Source organism: Capsella rubella, unplaced genomic scaffold (genome assembly GCF_000375325.1).
Source record: "Capsella rubella cultivar Monte Gargano unplaced genomic scaffold, Caprub1_0 scaffold_4, whole genome shotgun sequence".
Lineage (NCBI taxonomy): Eukaryota > Viridiplantae > Streptophyta > Magnoliopsida > Brassicales > Brassicaceae > Capsella > Capsella rubella.
In genome coordinates, this window is record NW_006238920.1 from 12,164,837 (window position 1) to 12,186,987 (window position 22,151).

General features: G+C 36.3%; 5 protein-coding genes across 6 annotated transcripts; 1 reads left to right on the forward strand and 4 right to left on the reverse strand.

Annotated features, from left to right (window-relative positions):
• Window positions 1–738: 738 nt before the first annotated feature.
• Window positions 739–3,356, reverse strand: LOC17888547 (WAT1-related protein At2g40900). Its single transcript, XM_006294297.2, has 7 exons — window positions 2,989–3,356; window positions 2,810–2,872; window positions 2,600–2,716; window positions 2,182–2,407; window positions 1,684–1,842; window positions 1,441–1,592; window positions 739–1,341 (listed from the first exon to the last, which is right to left on the reverse strand). Exons 1-7 carry the CDS (start codon window positions 3,174–3,176, stop codon window positions 1,065–1,067), a joined length of 1,182 nt encoding a protein of 393 aa, XP_006294359.1. The 5' UTR covers window positions 3,177–3,356; the 3' UTR covers window positions 739–1,064.
• A 5,186-nt stretch (window positions 3,357–8,542) lies between these two features.
• LOC111831201 (F-box/LRR-repeat protein At2g40920-like) lies at window positions 8,543–10,010 on the reverse strand. The gene is made up of 2 exons (XM_023785043.1): window positions 9,909–10,010; window positions 8,543–9,757 (listed from the first exon to the last, which is right to left on the reverse strand). The coding sequence occupies exons 1-2, from the start codon at window positions 10,008–10,010 to the stop codon at window positions 8,543–8,545; spliced, it is 1,317 nt and encodes a 438-aa protein (XP_023640811.1).
• Window positions 10,011–10,634: 624 nt separating this feature from the next.
• On the reverse strand, window positions 10,635–16,989 carry LOC17890412 (ubiquitin carboxyl-terminal hydrolase 5). The gene is made up of 14 exons (XM_006296248.2): window positions 16,549–16,989; window positions 15,904–16,158; window positions 15,440–15,584; window positions 15,277–15,336; window positions 15,071–15,166; window positions 14,270–14,659; window positions 13,822–13,962; window positions 13,574–13,744; window positions 12,796–13,053; window positions 12,568–12,716; window positions 11,758–12,318; window positions 11,257–11,530; window positions 11,012–11,171; window positions 10,635–10,926 (listed from the first exon to the last, which is right to left on the reverse strand). Exons 1-13 carry the CDS (start codon window positions 16,686–16,688, stop codon window positions 11,037–11,039), a joined length of 2,775 nt encoding a protein of 924 aa, XP_006296310.1. The 5' UTR covers window positions 16,689–16,989; the 3' UTR covers window positions 10,635–10,926; window positions 11,012–11,036.
• Window positions 16,990–17,424: 435 nt separating this feature from the next.
• LOC17890034 (protein PLANT CADMIUM RESISTANCE 10) lies at window positions 17,425–19,002 on the forward strand. Of its 2 annotated transcripts, XM_023783706.1 has the most exons (4): window positions 17,425–17,533; window positions 17,745–18,002; window positions 18,401–18,627; window positions 18,718–19,002. In XM_023783706.1, exons 2-4 carry the CDS (start codon window positions 17,813–17,815, stop codon window positions 18,880–18,882), a joined length of 582 nt encoding a protein of 193 aa, XP_023639474.1. In that variant the 5' UTR covers window positions 17,425–17,533; window positions 17,745–17,812; the 3' UTR covers window positions 18,883–19,002. The 2 variants fall into 2 exon arrangements, with proteins under 2 accessions (XP_023639474.1, XP_023639475.1); XM_023783707.1 differs by lacking the exon at window positions 17,425–17,533 and having other exon boundaries at window positions 17,875–18,061.
• A 108-nt stretch (window positions 19,003–19,110) lies between these two features.
• Window positions 19,111–22,017, reverse strand: LOC17890545 (ethylene response sensor 1). Its single transcript, XM_006295993.2, has 6 exons — window positions 21,802–22,017; window positions 20,640–21,573; window positions 20,173–20,541; window positions 19,826–20,092; window positions 19,620–19,747; window positions 19,111–19,529 (listed from the first exon to the last, which is right to left on the reverse strand). The coding sequence occupies exons 2-6, from the start codon at window positions 21,543–21,545 to the stop codon at window positions 19,358–19,360; spliced, it is 1,842 nt and encodes a 613-aa protein (XP_006296055.1). The 5' UTR covers window positions 21,546–21,573; window positions 21,802–22,017; the 3' UTR covers window positions 19,111–19,357.
• Between the last annotated feature and the right edge of the window lie 134 nt (window positions 22,018–22,151).

Sequence of the window (22,151 nt, forward strand, 5' to 3'; positions counted from 1 at the left end):
TGGTTCAATAAAAGATGTATGTAGGTGTTATTATTTCTAACTAAGGTAGATGAATTATACTGTAAATCTTCTTTTTTGTTCCTATTTTCTTTGGGTTATAAATGGCCGGCCAAACCTCTCCCAATTTAATAGTTTATATATAAGTAAACTGAAAATGTATGTTTTTGTTTTGAGCAGAATGGAATTTTTTTACATATTCGGAACCCCCAAGCTTACTAATTTTACTATTAAAGGTTGGTACCAAATATATATGATGGAAAGACGAGGAAGTTTATTAAGACTTTTCTATCTCTCATTACATTCAACGAAGATGAAGAACGAGAGAGTTCTTAATTCTACTCGATCTTAGTTAGACCAAGACATCAAACCAAGATGCTACTTTGCAGAATCTAACTTAACCTGCATAGTCTACCGGTAGCACACATATCATACATTTGAAAACTCCATTTATACGTCTTGATGAACCTTTATTCTCAACTAGTTATATTTCTTCAATATGACGGATACTGGATAGAGGCTCAATTAGTGGGCTCTGGGCCAAGAATAGTTTTTAAGCAGTATAGTAGGCCTTACCTCGTTGTAGAATCACCCATCGGTAGAAGTTGAACTGTTTTGTTACGATATCTATTATTTATCTACACTGTGTCTATGTTACTTACAGACTTAGCAGTGCGTAGTGAGTGGTTGTTTATTCGACCCATTATTATATAAAATAGAAATACTATTACTCATGTGAAAAAGAAACACTATCTGTATAACAAAAAAAAAGAAAAAACAGAGAATGTGCATTCCCCATTGTCTTTTGTATGTAAGAAGAAGCTGTGGTGTTTTCACACGGGGTTAATACACATAATAGCTTAGTCAACGATCAAAATCGATGTTACAGTGAATCCTTGGTTACAGTATAAGAAACCCAAAACTATTAGATAAAAAAAAAAAAAAAAGTATAGAAAACTATTGAAGCAGGGGATATGAATTCAAACTTACTAGTATAAAAAAAAAACAAGTTACTCTTTCTTTCTCCCCCTATTTTTGCCTCTAAAAAAAAAAAAAAACCCATCTAATCAGGTCGTGAAACGTTTATCCACATTTTCACTACAAAAAACCAACACGACCACTCCGGGAACCGGCTCCGCCGCAACTTTTCCGGTTTCTACATCCTCCTCATCAGCTTCGTCTATTTTCGGCATTATCGTTAGACCATTATTGCCACTACAACACTTGACGGCTTCTAAGACATTATGATCTTCCTGATGGTGTGTTTCTTCGCCGTCATCATCGACATGTTTGCCCCATAACACGGCGTATACTCCCACCGTCAAAACAACCACTCCAATAATCCTGAATAAAAAAATACCGGTTTAGTTAATGAACAAAACATGACAAAAGCCAAGACTAAACCGAGTATGTATCATAATAAACCGGTTGTTGTTAACGTACCCTCCAAGGTAAATTCCTTGGCCGAGAACGAAGAAGCTCATGATGGAGACAATGACGACGACGAGAGGGTTAAAAGCAGTGACAAATACCGGTCCTTTTCGCTGCATCATAAGTCCTTGAACGTAGTAAGCTATGCTCGACGACATTATTCCCTGTAATCGTTACCAAATCACCCTATAAGTATCAGTATTTTGTAATATAATCTGTGTTGTATGCAAAAGTGGCATGAAATTAAGGACGGACCGCATAGGCTGAAGCGAGAAGGTTCATGTCAAAACCGATGTTCAAAGCAGAAGGATTGTGTTCCATTATGAAGGTCAAGGCTAAAGACTGTAACGTTCCCATGAAACACACCATTGTTGATAACGAGAGATGGGCTGAGTATTGCTTCAAAGTCGCAGCCTAACATAAATATAACGTCAGTCTAATTCGTTAGATCAAAATTTTTAGCTATGAAAAAAAAAAGTCACACAAAAAGTGAATTTTTCGAATCATGTTCAGTTTTACTGTTAAGCATATTTTTATAACTATTAACTATTTCAGATACAGTTAACCTAATCAATTAAATATATATATATATAACATGAAAATTTAAAATCCTTTTATACCTACAATAATTTAAAACGTTTTTATTTTTAATACTTGGGCGTTTATAATAATACATCTATAATCTAATGCATGCACAATAAAATTTTATTTTAAGACTGGATCAGTAATTGGTATATATTAATATATATATACCTGAAGAACGAAGAACGAAGCCCATGAGAGGGAGGCGATTAGTAGGAAGACGGCGGCCTTAAGATAGTCAGTCGTGGGCGGCGAAGAGACGGTGGTGAGGTGAGATCGGAAGATATTGATGAAAGGACCTTTGTAGAATATCATCAATATGGATCCAACGACTGTCACTAAAGTACCCATCACTTTTACTAGGCATCTTACTTTCCTCATCTCCACTTTCTCCATTCTTTAAAATAAAATATGTACATTCAAAACATATATCAGTATCTCATAAATTTTATGACATCGTCATGCACTAATTGCACTATACATTACTTTTGATTTGGTGCATATCCACGTACCAAAATATAATATTATAAACATTTGTTTAATTTCTTTGGTTAAACTTAAATAATAAAAACGTTGCTTTTGTATGTACCTGAAGATAGTGGCAAGGATGATGGTAAGCGCAGGCACGATGTTGCTCACGGCGGAGGAAAACGTAGGTGAAGTGAGTTTCAGACCGATGTAGTATAAGTTTTGATCAATCACTGGCCTGTTAGAATCAAACCCTTCTATGTTAGCTAGCCTTGAATATAATTGAAACAAAATCTCTAGATGTCATCAATGGTCCAACTAAACTACTAACCCGAGAAGAGCAAGAAGAAATATTCGCATGAATATTGGAAACGTCATTTTTGACCTCACTTTCCTGCAAAAATCGCCAATTCATAGTGTATATATTACTAAAACGCTAAAAATAATAATGAAAAAAATTATTGTTTTAGAGAATCGATATCTCTAGGAAAAAAAATTGCATGTATGTACCTTTCGGAGAGAAGAGCAAAGGGTGCGATAGCGGCAGTGGCAAAAGCGTTGCGGTATGCAACAAGAACGTAATGGCTCATACCACGGTCAAGGACGGCTTTAGTTACTAAGTTCATACCTGCGTATCCGAACTGAAGGCAGACCATTGCAAAGTAAGGTTTAGCTGATTCTGACATCCTTAGTCCCATCTCAAATATTTTTTTGTTTTTGTTTTTGATTTTGGGACAAACAAAAAAAAAATCAAAAGTTTTGGAGTTATTGTAGGTTTTGATGATTAGAAAAGAATTGTGAAATTAGTGTTTGTATATGTATAAGAGAAATGTGTTAGGAATAGAGAGGAGAGAAACACTTAAGAGAATGTGCTTTTTCCTAAGAACCAAGTGGTGAGAGGTTCTTTGTATTTATAGCATATTATTCGGATTTGTTCAGTGTTTTTTGCTTTCTTCCTTTGTATTTCTTTTTTTTCTTTTCTTTTTTTTTCCTAAATTTTTAAAGTGACGTTAGCGTTAATTATTCAGGTTTGATTCGGCATAACAATTGGTTGTCATGAATTCATTATCTTAAAGTAAGTGGATAAAACATTCTACATGTATATTATATTCGGTTTATATGACATCGTGAAACCAATCATATTAGGTTAAATAAAACTTGTGGCTACTAAAAAAACTTGATGAAAAGTGTGATTAAGTAGGTAACTAATTTCACCTCATTTCCTAGCAATGAAAACGATCAAAACTAGCTTCTTGTTGTAATCTATGAATGGGAGAAATAGGGAATAATGTTATGGAATTTGTACTGAACTATAAAAAGTTTGTAGAACATTTAATCTCTATCCAGTTTTATTAGGTCGGATCTGGAAAAACTAGAGTCATATCGAATTTGTCGTTTTTTAATATGTGACCAAACCCATCAGAGTCAGAAAAAAAATTCCGTTTGTTTTCTTGTATCTTAACGGCGGACTTGTCTATAAACCCACAAAGAGTGAACTAGCCTATTGCAACACACACTCAATCATGAAAGGAGTTAGGAAGTTTTTTTTTTTTTTTTGGGTTAGAAATTAATTAAGAGAAGTCTGGAAACTACAAGAAGATATTTACGATTCTGAGTCTATATGGGTAGGTTGTGATATACATATGTGGTCTACGTCTCATGACTCTCCTCATCATCATAGTAGCATATTTTTTTGGTTAATGTATAGTAGAAATTTGACAACTCGACCGACCAACCACTGAAAAAGAAAAAAAAAAGGATTTAACTCATGGTCATGGCAATGAGAAAATGGGGTTATATACGTATGGAATGTGACGCATGTCCACTTCTAATCCTAATAATTCCTACTCAGCTTAAGACTCATGGTCACAAATCATCCAGATCTTAAATCAATGAAAGAAACATAAGTGGACAGATTGAGTCCCACGTCCTCGCAGCAACAGTTAAACAATTTGGGTTCAATCCTACGTACCTTGGGACCCCATATCTCAAAAACTAACATTATAAGTTGAAATATTCAAGGTGGACAAATTGACAAAAAAAAAAAAAAAAAAAAAAATATCAAGGTGGACAAAATATGTGTTACATGTCTTGTCTATTATCGATTTCAATCTCCACCAAAAAAAAAAAAAAAACAGATATTTAGACCTACTTAACAAATATAGAGTTATATATATATATATGTGGTTAAAGTGAATCAGAAATTTACCATGGAAAAAAAAAATGAACCAGAACATGTATATTAGAACTAGAAAATCTTGGAATTTCTGTTTTGGGCGCTTCATATACCTTTCAATTGTTCTATCCAAAAAACTTAGACCAACATTATAGGGGTATCTTAGAATTTTGCAAAGAAAAGATTTAATATAAGATCTTTCTTTTGTAAAATTGTGGTATCTTAGCATTTTAAGATACCACCAATGGTGCCCTTACTATGTTACACAAGAAAATTCATAATATAAAAGAAAAATGTCTTCTAACAGAGAAGAAATTATGTTGATTTATGAAAAACAATGTAGTGGTTAAAATTTTCAAATGTCTTCTTCACTGTCTCTTTTTTGTTTCGATAAAGTTTTCGAAGAATTGTGACACTCTCTCTTTGTTATATGTATCTTTCAGATATATCTCTAGCGGGAATAATTGAATATTAAAAGTTCCAAATAAATCATCTAAAAATCATTTTCTCCGTTTGAAGTCGGCTCATTTTACAAACAATAACTCGTTATAATCGGAAAAGGACATGCAATGCTACATATATATAAAGAGAGTTACGTGTATATAATCTAGTTTCTAGCAATTATTTCTCTTATTTCAATGACAATGAATAAATAAATACAATAAAATCAAATGTGCACGATTAACACAGACACAGTTTCGATGGTTTGTCTTTGTGTGACTGTGTCATCAAATGCGTTACGGATTAATTAAGTTTGAGAATTCGTGTGATTTGCGTACTACTGATTAAACAAATTAAATCACAAAATTAGATGGTTTTGTCTCATCATTAGTTTATGTCACTGTTATACATGTACGTATATTAATTAAAACGTTTTGGAAATTTAAGTAGTTATTATTGTGTCCTTATAAGAAAAGTAATTATACGATATAACATATACTTATTCCTTTTTAATTGATTAAATTTACCAACTCTTACTAAAAAAAAAATGTAGTCCAACAAAGTCAGAGTGCATGTTGTATATATGTCTTGCACATAAATCTAGCTATACATATTTGCGTAGATGTCAATCTGCATATAATTGCTTATCCGAAATGTAAACCACATAATATACTAAAATAAAATGGGTGAAGAAAAGCTCACCACATAACTCATTGGATTCTTTTGTTTGATTAATAAAACCCTAGATATTGCATCCTTTATGTCTCAAAATGCTTCACTTATGTTTTTTATAATATATAGTTGGGCATCCATTATCTTTTGTAGAATATGCATTAATGTCACTTTAAGAGACAATAGTGGCTACTTTACCTAGTTGGGGAAGGTTTGTGTAGAAATTCGTATCTTAAAAGTTTTAATTTGATGAATTAGATAGATAGATTCATTTGTATTTTATTAGGTCGCATGTCTTTATTGATATGCATGGTTAGAGCATAGAGCAATTATATGCAATTATTCATGTTAAACTAATCAGAAAAGGTTTAATGATTCTATCGGTAACACATATATCTCACAATATTTATTGTTTTTATTTGAAGTTTCTACTATACTATCCATCATGCTACTAGTTAAAAATTCGATACACTTATCCAAATAGAGGAGATGTCTCACTTGTATTCCATAATCTTTAGTGTGTATTTTTTTTGGTCAACTTTGTTTTAATAAGAATAATATGCAGAATTCTAATTCGTGTTACGTTGACAAGAAAAAATAATTTGAGATGTAAAAGAAAGAATTCTAATTTACTAAATCTTAACAGTACTAATGGAATGCTTTTGAAAAAAAAAAGAAGATTAAAATAGCATTACAAATTCTTACACTTTCATGTAGAATTTTTAGTTAATTTTTATCACCAATAACTTTTTTTTTTTTTTTACCAATACTTATTTATGCCAGACTATGATCGATCTTTTTTGTTTTTCACCAGTTAATTAGTGATGTTTACATACACCTGCATACTAATATTATAGTTATGTGGCTAAAAAAAATTAGCATATCCTTTCGTGTAAAACTTTAAAGTTAAATAAAAATCAAAATAGATGAAAAAAGGTGCACTTTGTGTGTGTCATGGTGAGTATGGATGTGTGGATTCCACGTAAATCATAGTCCTAGTGTCAGAGACGTACAGGTGTCAACACATTACGATAGAGTTACCGAATCGAATATTTTACGTCTCTGCGCGCGATTGGGAAATATATGCTTACACAAAAATCCTTCTGACAAAATCTGGCATATGTATCTCACTTTTCATTATTTGCGTAAAAAAATTACAACATTCGTAAATCTAATTAAATCACTTTTAAGTTTTCAATATTATTCACACATTTCTACCAAACTAGAATCGATGCGACGAGGTGAACCATGCACCGTGTCGGACGTCTTATCTCCACATACATTTCTATCTAAAATTCTTATACTGTAACCAATTTTTTTTTTTTTGGACAGCAATTCTTATAACCAGTTTACCATAGCGTTTTCCTTTTGATCTTGACTCAGTGCTCGTTTAAATTACTACATTACTAGCTCATGCTCATATATATACTCAAATAATAGGATATGTACGTACGTAGGATTTCTTATACTATTATAATTGTACATGATACATATATAGCTCGATTGTAGATTTCGGGACTCAATTGATTTGTGTATTAGTATAAGAGATATTTTTTAAAAAAAGTAAAGTATAAGAGATATCTAGTTTAATTTATAATTTAAAATGTTTGGACTAGAAATATGAATACAAAACTTGTGTGTCTATATATGTACAGACATTATAAGTAGCCGACATATATGAATTAAACTCGAAGATTATAAATGTTTGAGGGGGTGCTCGTTTTTTTATATATAAAAAAGAAAAATATATGAAAGCAACGCATGATTGTGATTAGAGAAAAAAATAGAGAAAGTGGGTGAGGGTCAAAAGTGTGGGTGCGTATTTGGGTACCAAAGAGTAATGGGGAAAAAAAGAGGGCAACAAATCAAAATGGTCATCTAATCACCCTCCAGCAATTTCATTTCCACACACAAACTTTTTGGGTCATCCCCAAAGTTCATGTCTTTCTTTCATCTTTTTTCATTTTGTTATCTTTTCATGAAAATGGCATTTGAGCAATTTGCTATCATCTCAACTTTTTAATTTCTTTCCTATTATATAGCTTTAACAAGAATGCTGCTGCATATTATTATTATTATTATTATTATTATTTTAAAAGCATATAGATGTACAAAATAGCCCAAAGGTACTAGTTTTCTATATATATTTTTGCTAAATTGCAAATATCATATAGATGAAGAGTTGGTTTTACAACCTATTACATTGAATTCTTGGCAAAAAAAAAAAAAAGGGGAAACAAGAAGACAATAGAGCAGCTAAGATAAACAGAGCTAGTTCAACCACATACTCATAAGCCTTTTGAAACGCTTCTTGAGTTGTCTTGCAGTGATGGAGTTCTTTATCTCCCGGTCTATGGTTTTGAAGAATGAAGATCACTGAGGGGAGAAGACTGATTTGGTTATTCATTAGGTTATTTCTCGTATCCTATATTCCTACGTGTCTTTAACTAGCTAAATGAGTTCTGAAGTGAGTATGGATATGTTAGTTTAGGGGACGGAGCACGTTGGGCTGTTAATGAAAGAGAATGTATATAACGTTTAATTTTTTTTTTGCTAATTCCAAACTTCTACACACAAAAAAAAAGACTATCCTCTCCAATATGCGACTGCTTGAAACAAAGCATTTAAGTAGGAGACCAATAATATCAAGAGCATGTTATATAGTTTATTTTAAAGTAATTAGAAATATCAATAAAGTACTTAATTGTATTCTTAATAAGCTAGACAAACAAAACACACAAAAAAATTAAAAAAAAAAATTCAAAAGAGTCTTGGTCAAGTTTCCAAGTAAATGAAGCCCTCACTATCACCCATATAATTCAAGTCAAGATAGCATTCTTCTCTATCAAGCCACATGCGTGGTACTCCTTTGATTTCAACCTTTCTCAAGTCATTGCTTTCCAAGTCGTAATACAGAATGTAGAATCGGGAATGCATCTTCCACGGTGCCAAGATTACCTTGCCGTCTTGAGTTGTACCCCTTACGATCAATCCAATGTCTTCGACTAAATGCCTTTGACATGGCTGCAAAACCATAGTCTTCTTCGACCATTCATTCTTCCCAACGTCTTCCAAAACCCATAAATCCGATGAACCCTCGTCTTTAAGGTAAGTGTGATGGAAAATTGCTATCTTCCCACCATACTCTATAAGATCAGCCCTCATCGTAACTGCAGACACAGCCTCATCATCGGCCATCTCCCTAGGTACTGGGATGATAGTAAACTTTTCAGACCTAATGTCGAAACTCACAACCACACAATGATAATTATCAGGCCAAGCCATATAACGTACTACTGATCCACTGGTAGACCGTCCTAGCGGGGAAGGGGCATGATGACGATAGTTTTCCAGTGTAACAACCTTTCTCCACGAACTTCCAGATTCTAGTGCGAAGACCCAGTGCTCTGACTTCAGATTACCCAAACATGGCTTTCGCGCGCATACCCCAACAGTGCAGACTAGTTTGTACTGACCACTAACAGGGTCGTGTCCTATATAATACTGGGTATGACGCTTCTTTTGACCTTGTTCAGCTACAATGTCTGATTTTACCTTGGGTAATGTCAAGAGTTGTTTGGTGCTGGGGTTATAGATACACACCTTGTCACCACGGGAGAAACACATCAAGCCATGAACTACGTTCAAGAATAAGCCTCCCATCCCTGGGATGCTCAACTCTTGCTCGACAACCACAAAACAAGCTGTGTTGTCTGGAATTGGTGATGATGTTGATAGAAGTACACGGTCCTCGCTTGCGCCATCCACTAAGCACATGTACAGGCGTGGTTGTCTTCGTCTGACCGTAGTAAACAAACGTTTGCAAAAATATCGACAAAATATGAGGGATGACCACTGCTTTGAGACGCACTTGAACCTCATCAGGAACTTTGTTGGCAATTTCATAAGAATCTCGATCACGAGATCAATGTTGTCACGAATTTCGGCTGGAAACAATGCTAATGAGTTCACTCCTTCTCCATCCTTTATCTTCAACAGAGAAGTTAAAAATTCAAACTCAAAAACAAGTACATACAAGTATACAATACAAACTAAACCGACCCATATATTGAGACAAAAAAAAGACCAAAGCTACGATTTGCATAAATTAAACGTGCGTATTAAGGAAGCGTATTCATACCTGAATCTGATCGAAATCTCTGAGAGAGACGACCTGGGGAATGATCTGACACTCCTCCTGCTCTGACTTCGCTTGTTTTAGATCCACCCTTCTTCTCTGCATCTCTTTTAGCTCTTCTGCACAAATTTCCAAAAATAAAACTAACTTTTAACTCCAAAAATCGATATTAGGGCTTTGAAGGAGAAACCTAATTTTGATATATATATATATCAACTCTTGAGTCTTAAATTAAAAAATGAGATACAAAATAAAAGTAAAAAAAGGAAAAGGAAATAATAATAATACTCCGTATTAACTATTAACACAATCCGATATATACGGGACGCTGCATCCCCTGCTGCATATCATACCTATCGACATTTGCAAAACATTATGATCATAATAATCATATATATGGTCCATATAAAAAAAAAAAAAAAGGAAAAAAAAAGACCAGCGGTTTTGCGTGTTAATCTTCCTTGGACCACTAGTTGGAACACAAAGACCAGTTTTTGTGTTCTTCCTTGCCCAAATACTCTGACCTTAGGATGAATATACCTACGGTGTGAATGGAAATTGGAGTCGTGATGATGACAACAGCGACTGATGGAGGGGTTAAGAAGAATTCAAATCGTTATTGCCATCCATTTACAATTACTGATGCAACAACGTTTACTTAGCCGCATTCAGTTTTTTATTTGTCGAACCTGTTGTTATAAATCTGTAGCTAGATTTTATAATACAAGATTAGGGGCAACAAAATCTGTCTTAATTTAAAAGCATGTCAGTGTGACAATAATACACCGAGTCTGATGAGTAAGTATCAGTGACAATAACAGAACTGGTTTATGCCAAATACATCTATACAGAAACCGAGAGAAAGAGAGAGAGAGAGAGAGACAAGAAGAGACAAGATTCATCCCTGTTAATTAAACTACTCAGTACCCAACTTCCACCAATTTACAATAGATCTAACCCTAATTGTCACTCTTTATGGGTTCCAAGTTGCCGACACCTGCCTAGAGATTACTATTGGAACCTGCAAGTCCACACAAAGTTTCAGAGATCTAACTAAAGTTGTTTTTTTCAGAGATAAAACAAAACAAAAAACTGATATTTGTTACCTCGGTGATTGTTGTTTTCTGTAGACTATTTCATTTTGCCGCCTGCATCAGACTTCCTCCTGTAAAAGAGCACATAAGCAGCACCTGACTTCACATCATCTTCGTTTATATGTGATATATGGCTGTCATCGAAGTTATACCACCTATTGTCGTCCAAAAGCTGCAGACCATATTCAATCATTTAACAAGAAGTAAGAAACTCATAAGTGGAAACAGATTGATAAAGTTAAGTTGTTTGAACTGACCTTGATATGTGCAGTGTAGTGTCCGCTGCCCATACCACCATAATGGTTGGTCAAGGCATAGAGCTCATACAGTTGTGGTTGAGATAGGTTTTTGTTGGCTACATACTTTGTTAAATCTAAGTCATGAATCGGAAAGTTAACAAATGTTTCCAACTTGTGCTTCATGGATCTGCTGTATGAGAATCTCTTCAGATGTATGACTAAAACCTCAGGAAGCCTCCACAGATCAAGCTTTTTGCTTGCCTGCCTTCTTTCATTGCATTGTGGACAGAACCTACATAAGAAGAATAAAGAAAATGATACCATTCATTGATTTAGCAACTAACTATAAGATAGAGGCTAAAATCTAACTGCAGGAATACAGTGTGTCCAACTTCGATCTGAAGTAACACTAGCAATTTCTTCATTCATCATCTTTCAGTAGTGCGTAGTCCAACATTAACCACAAACCAGTAAAAATGAATCTACCACAAAAAAGGATAAGGAGAAAATACTGCTTACCACATTTCGTCAGGCACTAAAGGCTCTTCGCGTAGAAACGCTTCCAAACATGCGTATAAAGAAAGAGGTTCTGAACGAGCCTTCTTCGTAGCAGGTCCATATCTGAGTACTTCGGGCAAACTCTCCAGGCAAGTTATATCATACATATTAGAGAGTTCTGGTGTCCAATCTAAATATATAGTTACCGTAGCTGATGAGGTTAATTTAATTGCATCTGCTTCATCGTCTGGCAGATTTATTGTTTTACTGTTTTCATCAATGAGTTGCAGGGATAATTTAGAAGCACCCAATTCGGAGGAGTTGCTTTTCTTAGCTTTTTTCAGTCCACCAACTTTATCATCTTCCTCAGAATTATTAAATCGAGCAGACCTTCTCTCAGGGATGCTAGAATCAGAATTTCCTTTTTTGCCTACAGATTCTTCCCTCCGAAAAGGTGAAAGCATATTCTGGACGATGCACAAGATTTTTCCTTTGGTGAGCGAATCTCCTCGTGAAGCTGATGAGAGAAGAGGCGTTCCACAGGGTTTCAACTGTACTGTACTTTCACGTTCCCCAGCTTTCCTGAAACATGGTAGAATAAGATGATAAAGAAGAGAGCAAACAGATGATAAAATATGATCTTTCCTCAGCTCAGAATTCATCAAGCATTCAAAAATTGGTCAGAGATCAAAGGATAAAGAAGTAAGGCCACAAGAAAGTTAGAAGTTGTCAGAAAGGACGTCCAAAGATATCGAGTACAGAAGAGGAACTTGTAATCTCAAAGTAATCCCCAGAATTAGTTCATACAATATAGACTGAGATATAACTTACAGATCTCTACGGCGGAGTACTAATCTAAGCAAAGTTGTATTTTCTGAAGATTTCAAGACTTTGTATGCAGCAAGGTGATCATCGTCTTTGATAGTGGACAATGGAATTAAAGGGTCTTCAAACAATCTATGGATAAAATTATTCCGAATCTGCCAAAAACATATAAAACTTAGTTAAGCTAAAGCCAAAATCCTGAATCTTACTAAAAAGGCACTTGAAACCACAAACCTCTGCAAGCTTCAGCTCTTCATTTTGCTTAAAGGAACAAGCACTTGTTATTGCCTGAGTCAAGTCTCTGCAACGTCCCTGCTTTGAAACATTGACAGTGACTGTGGAAGGTAAGAGAGTTTTATCACAAGAAAAAACTGTGACTGTTATTGCTCGTGTTGTGTTGAACTGAAGCGGCAAAGACAGGTACATGAAGGGATCAAATGTTACAGAAACTTTGTTGCAGATTGGACAAACCAATGTTGACTTATATTGCCCCTGTAAGGTGAGACACAAAATAGAAGAATTGAGTTTCGCACATTACTTAAAAACTGAAACTAAACCAAAAATAACAATATACCCTGGGTCTAAATACAAGCTAAATATCAATTACAAATCGAGTGAATGCCATAGAAAAGCTGATATATGATGGATGGTATTATTACTCACAACCGAGATTAGCATAAAATCTCAACAGTAAATTCAATATGCACAGAGAGACAATTGATGTACCCATTTAAACACAGCGTCTCTGTGAGAAGTATTTTTTACTAGGACAACCTAACTCTTTTGATATAAATTACTTTCTACAGAGCCACTAAAAAGCAGAAGGGACTGGAATTTGAGTGACTCATAGTGTCTATTATTGGAGTGATATAAATCAGATTCCAAGACGTTATAGAGTCAAACTAAATGCAAGCCTAATCCATAATACTATGATCAATTTTAATGCACAATATCATAGAGATGCGTTTATACACAGAAAAGCGTTAGATTTTCTAAAAGATGTACATCTGACCTGGCAAACATCAACGATTATTGAGTCATTACGAGCAATATGATTAGCCCAAAACTCATCAGCAACTTCTTCATCACGGCGCCCATCTGCGTCTCGAGAATTTATATATGGTTTATGCTTAACACGATTTAGATCCTCATGGAGACCATCTAGCAGAAACGCTAAAAGCTCCTGTAAGATGAAACCCCTAATTCATTGAGCTGCAATGCAATACAGCGAATATAAAATATCTGGTTAGTATGACAAACCTGTGAATCATGTTGATTGTACCCACTAAATTGAGGAGCAAAGCGAGCAAGTTTTGCTTTGAATGGACGGGGTGCAATTGGTGTGCGCCCAGGTGCCCATAACTTCCTGAGTAAGTCACCAAATGCTAGTGCTAATTCTCCCTGTGCATAATGATTCAAATACAGTCAAGTATTGATCTGAAATCAACAACTCATAATTTTAGAGAGAAACAAAGCTTTTGATCTAAGTGTGACATAAAATATCTTATATAGTCTTAACATTATTTCACGTGTATGCAAGATTAAGCTTATCAACAATGTTTGGGACTAAAGCACACTCCAAGCATGCAGTACAGCAAAAGATGCAATAGGAAACACAAAATGAACAAATCATGTAAGCATACACTATGTACTTAAACCTACGCACACACTTATGGATCCATCAATTTATGAGTAGCAAGGAACTTACAACCATGCCAAGAGGATTTTGCCAATTTATTTCTTGATGATAATCTTCTTGAAAATAACTAGCAAACTCAGGTGTATGAACCAGACACTGTATGGCACTATTCATGAAACAAGTATTGCCGAGATTTAGCAGCCCTGTCAAGCCAGCTGTGGATCCCCTTGTGGTGACACCAGTGCCACTGTATGTGCTATCAAAAGATTGTGAAACTTCTACACTACCACTTCTGAATGCATTCCTGCTTGAAGAGAACCCTCCTGCAGCTGCCAAGCTTGATTTAGAAGGCTCAGTGAGAATAGAAGTAGAGTCTTCATCCACCAATCCATTCTCTTGAGCAGATTGAATGTGAGCACTTGATAATGTACCATTGATGTCAAGCACCTCCACCAAAATCTGTTGTTAAACGACATATACAAATTAAGTGGGAGACTAGATGAGTCCTTTAGGATACCAAAATAGATAAACGTTAAGAGAGATATAAAACCTCAAGCTTAAGCTAGCTAAACAATCGGACTGAAGCACTAACTTTTCATTATCAAATGTTGCCCTCATGGTCAAAAAAATTCAAAAGCCAAAACCTAATAGCAATTTCAGAACTCCAGCTAACTTAGTATTGGAGAAAGAGAACTATGATGCATCATCCATTCTGTCCTCACAGCAATTGGCCATAAAGATATACAACAAACTTGGCATACCCAGAAACAATGTCAGAAAGACAGAAAATTATGACAGAAGTTCAAGTAGCATACTACTAGTTCCCAGCTGATAACATTTAAATGGAAATTAAAAAAGAACTGAACTCACTTCCTGATCCATTTGCAGGTTAGCATCGTCCAGTGTCTTATCTAAGTCATTCATCAAAGAATATTTTTGGTGGCCGTAGTAATCCCAAATGCGTACCTAAATGATGGAAAATGCTCATGTAAGAAAGAGAAAGGGAAAGAAAAGAATACAGAAAGTATCATTGAAATGGATGATGGGTTGATAACATAGGGATTTCAGATCTTTACATGCTCTGCATTGAGGTCAAAAATTTCACAGGCTCTTCGATGAAGCTCTCTGATTGTTTCCTGCACAACAAAGTTTTAATAGTACAACGAAATAGCAGACTAAATGAGTTCGGAACTTTAAAGTAATGGACCATGAAGAAAAAGAACTAAAAAATGGACGAACCTTTTTGCTTATTCTTATGGCACTGCGGTCATTTTTCGGCATCAGAAGTAGCTGAAGACGTAAAGGGTAAACCTCCACAGCCAACTCTGTTTGAGAGAGACCTGAGCTAATGACTCTCCGCGCCAAAGTTGGACCACCTCCGTACCTTGTAAAACAGAAGCAGCAATCCATATGAATTATATCATCACTTAAGGTGAAAAAAAAGCCATATTGTAGTAAATAAGAAAACCAAGGAACTGGTTGTAGGTTTCATATTAAGCAAAACAAAACTAAATAACACCAGATGCATACAAAATAAGCTTGGTAGAGCTACAGACACTTGCGGTACGTAATATCAACTTGAACCAACAATAACATAGGTAAGTCACCAAGAAAGTCGAACGCACTTGAATAGACATCGAAATCATGTAGCCCAAACAAGAATAGTTTCATATATGTTCCATTATGCTACCCTTAAAACTCACCATGAACGCAATTGATTCCACACTTCTTGAGGGAGCAAAACATAGTCGCGGCCTTCCTGAAGTGTTTCAATGATCTCACTAGTATTACTTGGGTCCTCCAGGGAAGAGTCATAGATCAAATCAGAGTTATCGATCCTAGAAGGCTTCTTTAGAGTGCTCGAGCCAGCAGAGTCACAATGCTCTGACAGTGAAGACCCATCATTTGTGTTGCATGGTTGGTCTTGGTTCACGTATTCGATCCATTCTTGCCACCATCTAGACAGAAAGAGTAACAACAGAGAAACTGTTCTCAAAGATGGCATTGAGCAAAATTACAAGAACCATAAGAGAAAAATCAAACCCTTACTAACTTTATGGCTGCAATCTATACAATACACATAAATATGAGTCAGCATGAGCAGTAAGTATCAGATCTAAGCTCACTGCTTTATGTAACCATAAAAGACGGTTCTTAGGAAAACGTTCTGAAAACGCTCAAAACTAGTCTCGGGAACTGATAAAAATAACCCAATCCCTAAACCCTAACTAAGAAAAGCAAAGTCAAAAAATGGCGAAGAGATAAATATAACTCTTGGGAATATGATGAAGTGGTAAACAACAAAGGTACAAGTGAGCAGAGCGAGCTAAATTAAAGATTTTGCACACCTCTGAGTGATGAGATAAAATGTATCGCCTTCTTTGCTGTTAGCCTCAGCAGCAATAGCAATGTCTCTGATGAAAACTCGCTCTTCCTCGGGAGACAGATCCGTGCTGCTACCGCTGCTTCCCATGGACACCTCCGCCATATCTCGTAAATTAGGATTAAATTCTATTCAGCTAAGTAAGCTTTCGCGAATTCTGGCTATGCGGGGACGAAATCTGAGCTGATAAAACGCTGTATCGAAGAATCGTGCTTCGCCGTGGGCCTCCGGCGAGAGCAAGGCGGTGGCTAAGATAAACCCTAACGGCTTTTTTGTTGGGGTGGGGGGACAAAGTAGAGTGAGCCGCTCGCTAACATAAGTCGGAGGAATCTTCTCTCTCTCTCTTTTCTCTAAAAAGTAAAAACAGATCCTTGCTGGCTTCGCTCCTCGATAGTATTTTCGAATTATGTTCCACAAATTCCACCAAGTTTTATGAATAAATGGAAAAAAAAAAAAAAAAAAAACAATAATTTAAATTTGAAATACATAACATAAAAATTCACATGACCAAAATTTGGACTGTAATAAGACAAAACTGTTGAAATTTACAATATAAGGTTGAATCTAAAATATAAAACAAAACTGTTGAAATTTTTATTTAATAACTTTGTACTTTTCTAAGTCACACAAAAGAACTTTTTACTTTTCTCTTATTAATCTAAAATCTAGAACATGGTGGATAACTTTAAACAATTAGTTGGACTACATACAATAATTAACTTACAGTATAGTCTAAATTAAGTGATTGGCACAAATTGACTAGAAACATCTATTTAATAAATTTCTTTTTTTGTATATTTAAAAATTAAAATTAATTGAACACTTTTATTGATTATATGTAGGTGGCCTCTGGTCAATTTTACTCCATCAAACATAATAAAAGCGAAGCTCTTTCTCGCGAATCTGAGTTTCTTCTTTATGCGGATCCAATCTTTCTCCGTCGAGCTCAAGTAAGGCTTCTCTTTTTTGGGTTTCCTTTACACTCTCTCTTAAATCTGCTTTCTTCTCCTTTCCTATCATCTTGTCTCTGCTTCTTGCGCTAGTCTTTTGTTCTCCCTTTCACTACCACCATTTCGCTTGCAAATTTTGTAGATGTGTTCATTATCATGCTACTCAAAGTATTAATTTGTTATGTCTGTATTTCCTGGTCTCTAATTCTAGGCTTTGAGGTAGTGTACGATCGTTCTTGAAATTGGATTCAAGAAAGTGTGACACGTTTCAGAATTAGGATGAAAGAGAAAGGTCATTACGTGCCACCACCTTATGTTCCATTAAGACAGTCAGATGCTGGTGCTGATGAGGATGCTGAAGAAAAGACCACTACTCCAAATCTGGAAATTGCTGTTTCTCAACGCTCAAATGATGATCCGAGACAATGGTCATCTGGTATATGCGCGTGCTTCGACGATATGCAGAGCTGTATGCTACTCTCTGTCCTCCAAACCTTCATTTTACTTCAGCAACCAATTTTTTTAAAGGTGCCTTTTTTGAATTGGCCTGTGAGATATGACTCTGTGTTTGTGTTCAGATATATTCCTTAAGATAAGTTTGGTTCTGGTTAATAGTTCTTGCTGAGGTTTTTTTTTTGTTTTTCTTTTTGATTAGAAGCATAACCATTTTCGTTTCTTGAATAGGTTGGGAAAGAAACTTAAGTTTAGCTTTTGGTGCAGAAAATTTTGGCACAATATATTTGCTTGAGCTTCCTTGAGCTACTTCTCTTGGACATGATTATGTTTTCTTGTGTTTGGTGTAGATCATCTAGATTACTGATATGAGCGCAACGTTTGAACTTACTGCGGTTTGTTTTGGATGCACAGGTTGTATAGGTTTGTTCTGTCCATGTTATATCTTTGGCAAAAACGCAGAGTCTCTGGGGTCTGGAACATTTGCAGGACCCTGTTTAACTCATTGCATTTCATGGGCTTTGGTCAACACCATTTGCTGCTTTGCAACAAACGGTGTGTTACTCGGTCTGCCAGGATGCTTTGTATCGTGTTATGCTTGCGGATACCGCAGGTCACTAAGAACCAAGTATAATTTACAGGTACGAATTACTCAATGGACACATGTTATGTGTGTTGTATTCCATTGGTCTGTGTGGCTTTGCTGACTGATGTAACAATCTTTGATGCAGGAGGCTCCATGTGGGGATTTTGTAACACACTTCTTCTGTCACTTGTGTGCCATTTGCCAAGAATTCAGAGAGATACAAGAGCGTAGAAGCGGCTCATATCCTCCCGACATGAAAATGGCTATCACCAATGCCCCCTTGGCTCAAACCATGGAACCAGCTAACTGATCACTTTTGTCCCCTTGAGTTTTCAGTTTCTATTGTGGAACACATTTTTCTTGTCATTGACTTTTGCAATGTATTTGAGTCTTGAGAAGTTTAATGAGTAAAACAAAACTTTCTAACAGAGTCCCAAGTTCTTGTCGATAAGAAAGTTGATGAAACCAACCATGAGGAATATCAAGCTAAGCAAACTGATGAAAGCTTAGTTTGAAGATTTTGACATTGATTGTGCTCTTGATATCCAACAATGTTGGTGATTCTTAACATTTAAATCAATGATTTGTCTGTGTTAAAAGTAAGATAAGATAAAGGTCCCTCTCCCTCGTATATAGTATTTTTATTTTACATTTTCCATCCAACAAAATCCAATCAATTAGATCAGACCGTGCGGTCATGTTTCTTCTCTCTCTCGCTGCGGTGTAATTAGAGTCCCTAGTCTCTCCTCGATACAAGTCACAACATGTCTTTCCAACGTAATTTATCACCAGTTCCACGATCTAGTTTGTGATTTTGCTGCAAGATGTAGCGCCATTGAACCACTACTACTGCTTGGACCTTTGAAGACACCAAGCCTGATGATGAATGAAGCTGTGCACCCTTTCTCTAAGCCTTCGCTTTCTATCCACATGTATCCTCCCATTAGCCCCACGAACCTGACCAGAGACACCCATCAACAAAAACTTTACCCTTTAGCTATTTCTGACACCAAATGCTCAATAACTTATATATACTTTGGGTCTCACCGTTTGCAGAGAGCTAGCCCGAGTCCTCCACCGGAATGGTTCCTCTGAGTTCCAGTCCGAGGCTGTACAAATTTTGTGAAGAGCAAAGGAATGTCTTGTGTGTGAATTCCACACCCTGTGTCCTTCACCTGCTCCAAGATTGTAACATTTAGGACACAGAAAGAAGCTTGACTTACTTGTTTTGTAATATGTAGATTAGGACTAACCTGCACGCATAGGTAGAAATGATTATCACTGAGAACTGGAAAGAATTCTGGAGATGGTAATTCTTGTAAGGACTCGGGTTTCATGATAGAGGCTATTATGGAGATGTAGCCTTCCTTGGTGAATTTCACAGCGTTCCCCATGATGTTGAGAATAGTTTGCATCAGACGTTTCTCATCACCAATAGCATAAGTTGGTAAGTCTGCAGATAGAATTAGATTTGTTGATAGTTTCTTCACCGATGCGATTGGCTTTATCAGAGAGATGACCTGCAGATTCAAACCGCCCATGTTATTTTATGAAAGACATAAAATGGACTTTACTGGTCAATCTGGGGGATTTAAGATACCTCTTCGAATATCGCTTGGAGACTAAATGGTTCATTTTCCAAGAGTAAACTCCCATCTTCCAACCTCGAAAGATCCAGGACGTCACTGATGAGCGTAGCCACAAGATTGCTGCTTTTCAGTATTGTCTCGATCATAACTCTCTGTTCTGGAGACAGCTCAGTTTCAAGGAGGAGAGAAGACAGAGAGATGATGGCATGCATCGGTGTCCTCATCTCATGGTTCATGACAGCTAGGAAATCATTTCGAGCATGTACTGCCATCTCTGCCTCTTGACGAGCCTTGTCTAAAGCAAAATTTTGCTCCATAAGCTGGTCTCGGGCGTGCATGGATTCTTCCAAAATTGCAGCGTGTGAGAGAGCCACAGCCACCTAAATGAATTGAGAGTCAGGGGACAAAACGAAAAAATTAAACGCTGGTAATGCAACATGGCACACAACCAAACATATGTACAAGTGAAGAGATGGACCTGATCCGCCACATTTTCTACAAGTTCTAACTCATGGTCTCTCCATTTTCTTGCACCATCAGTTGGGAGAATCAGGACCATGATAGCGTAACCTTTGCCAGAGAGATCGGACCAGTCACTGCCTTGGAAATTTGAGAGATGTAAAAGAGGTACACGGACAGAAACAACCTCAGGAGGCGAATACCTCCCAACTGGAGGCCCAATTTTAGCCAAAGGACATGTATGAGGTATGTGCATTGCTTGAGCGCTATTGAAGAGTTCATTAATAATGGGGAGATTTATAGGGACACTGCTTCCAACTTGTATTTTGTGGCTCAAAGTATGAGAAAGCTGCAGATAGAGACCACTTTGAGAAGGCATCCACAAGGCGCATTCCTCGAGGCAAAGAGTTTTACCGAGCTCAACGAGAGTGGTTCTTAGAATAGTATGTCTGTCAAGCGTTCTTCTGATTCCATGAGTAAGCATCCTAACATGCCTACCAGTCTCCTCTTGTGTTAGAATAAGACCCATTTCTCTGTCTAGCTCATCAGCTTTCTTCTTGAGAAACAATTCCCGGTTCTTGACACTGAGAAGATCAGGAATAATATGAACCAACATCAATGCAGTCGCACAGGAGACAACTGCGCATGAGACTTTGGCAATAGTCATGACAATGGCCACAGCTTTGGAGTGCATAAAGAACATCCATAGGTTTATAAAATGGGTTGCTCCACAGAGGATGATGAAGGCTCCAAACTGCATAAGCACCCATTTGTAAGGGAAGAAGGCAGACTTCTGCACGAAATATATAAGCTCGAGTGGGATAGAGAAGTATGCAAGAGCGATCAACGCATCGGAGATGTATTGGTACTTGACTAATAGATCATCTTGATTCACATGCGTCTCAAAACAATCACATGACTCCATTTTTGGAGCTCAGACCACTTTTGTTGATCTGGTCAAAATATACAAAGAAACTTTAAAGACTAGATTTAGACTCTGAGTCCAAGTCTAAAGATACAAATTTCGATGGAGCTACGGAATCAAATACTAAGTCGATCTAGAAAAACTGAATCTAGAATAAATTTGATTATTCAACACAGACCACAGATCGATGAGATGAAATGCTAAAGCAATGAAATCAAACCTCCATAGATCCGATCAGAGGGAGACGGGGACGTACCTGGCAGAGAGAAAAGAGTTCATGGCGGCGGAGTTATGGGTGGAGTGAGCCTCATAGCTTAGGGAATGATGATAAAAAATTTGACGAGTAAAAAAATAGAAAGCTCTCAAGTTCGTCGTCCTCCCAAGTCGCCCCGACGGATCCGGAGCGTTATGAAGAACTTGAGGAACTGGTGGGCATGGAAGCGTGTACACTGTGATAAAAGAAGAAACCAAATTTTTGATGATTTTTTTTTGTTTAGCAATGGGGGAAGTTCACGTGTTATAGGCCTACTTGTTACATTTAAATAATCATATGATCACTTCTTTTTCCTTCTGACAATTAATAAAATAAATTAAAAAGTGAGCTCA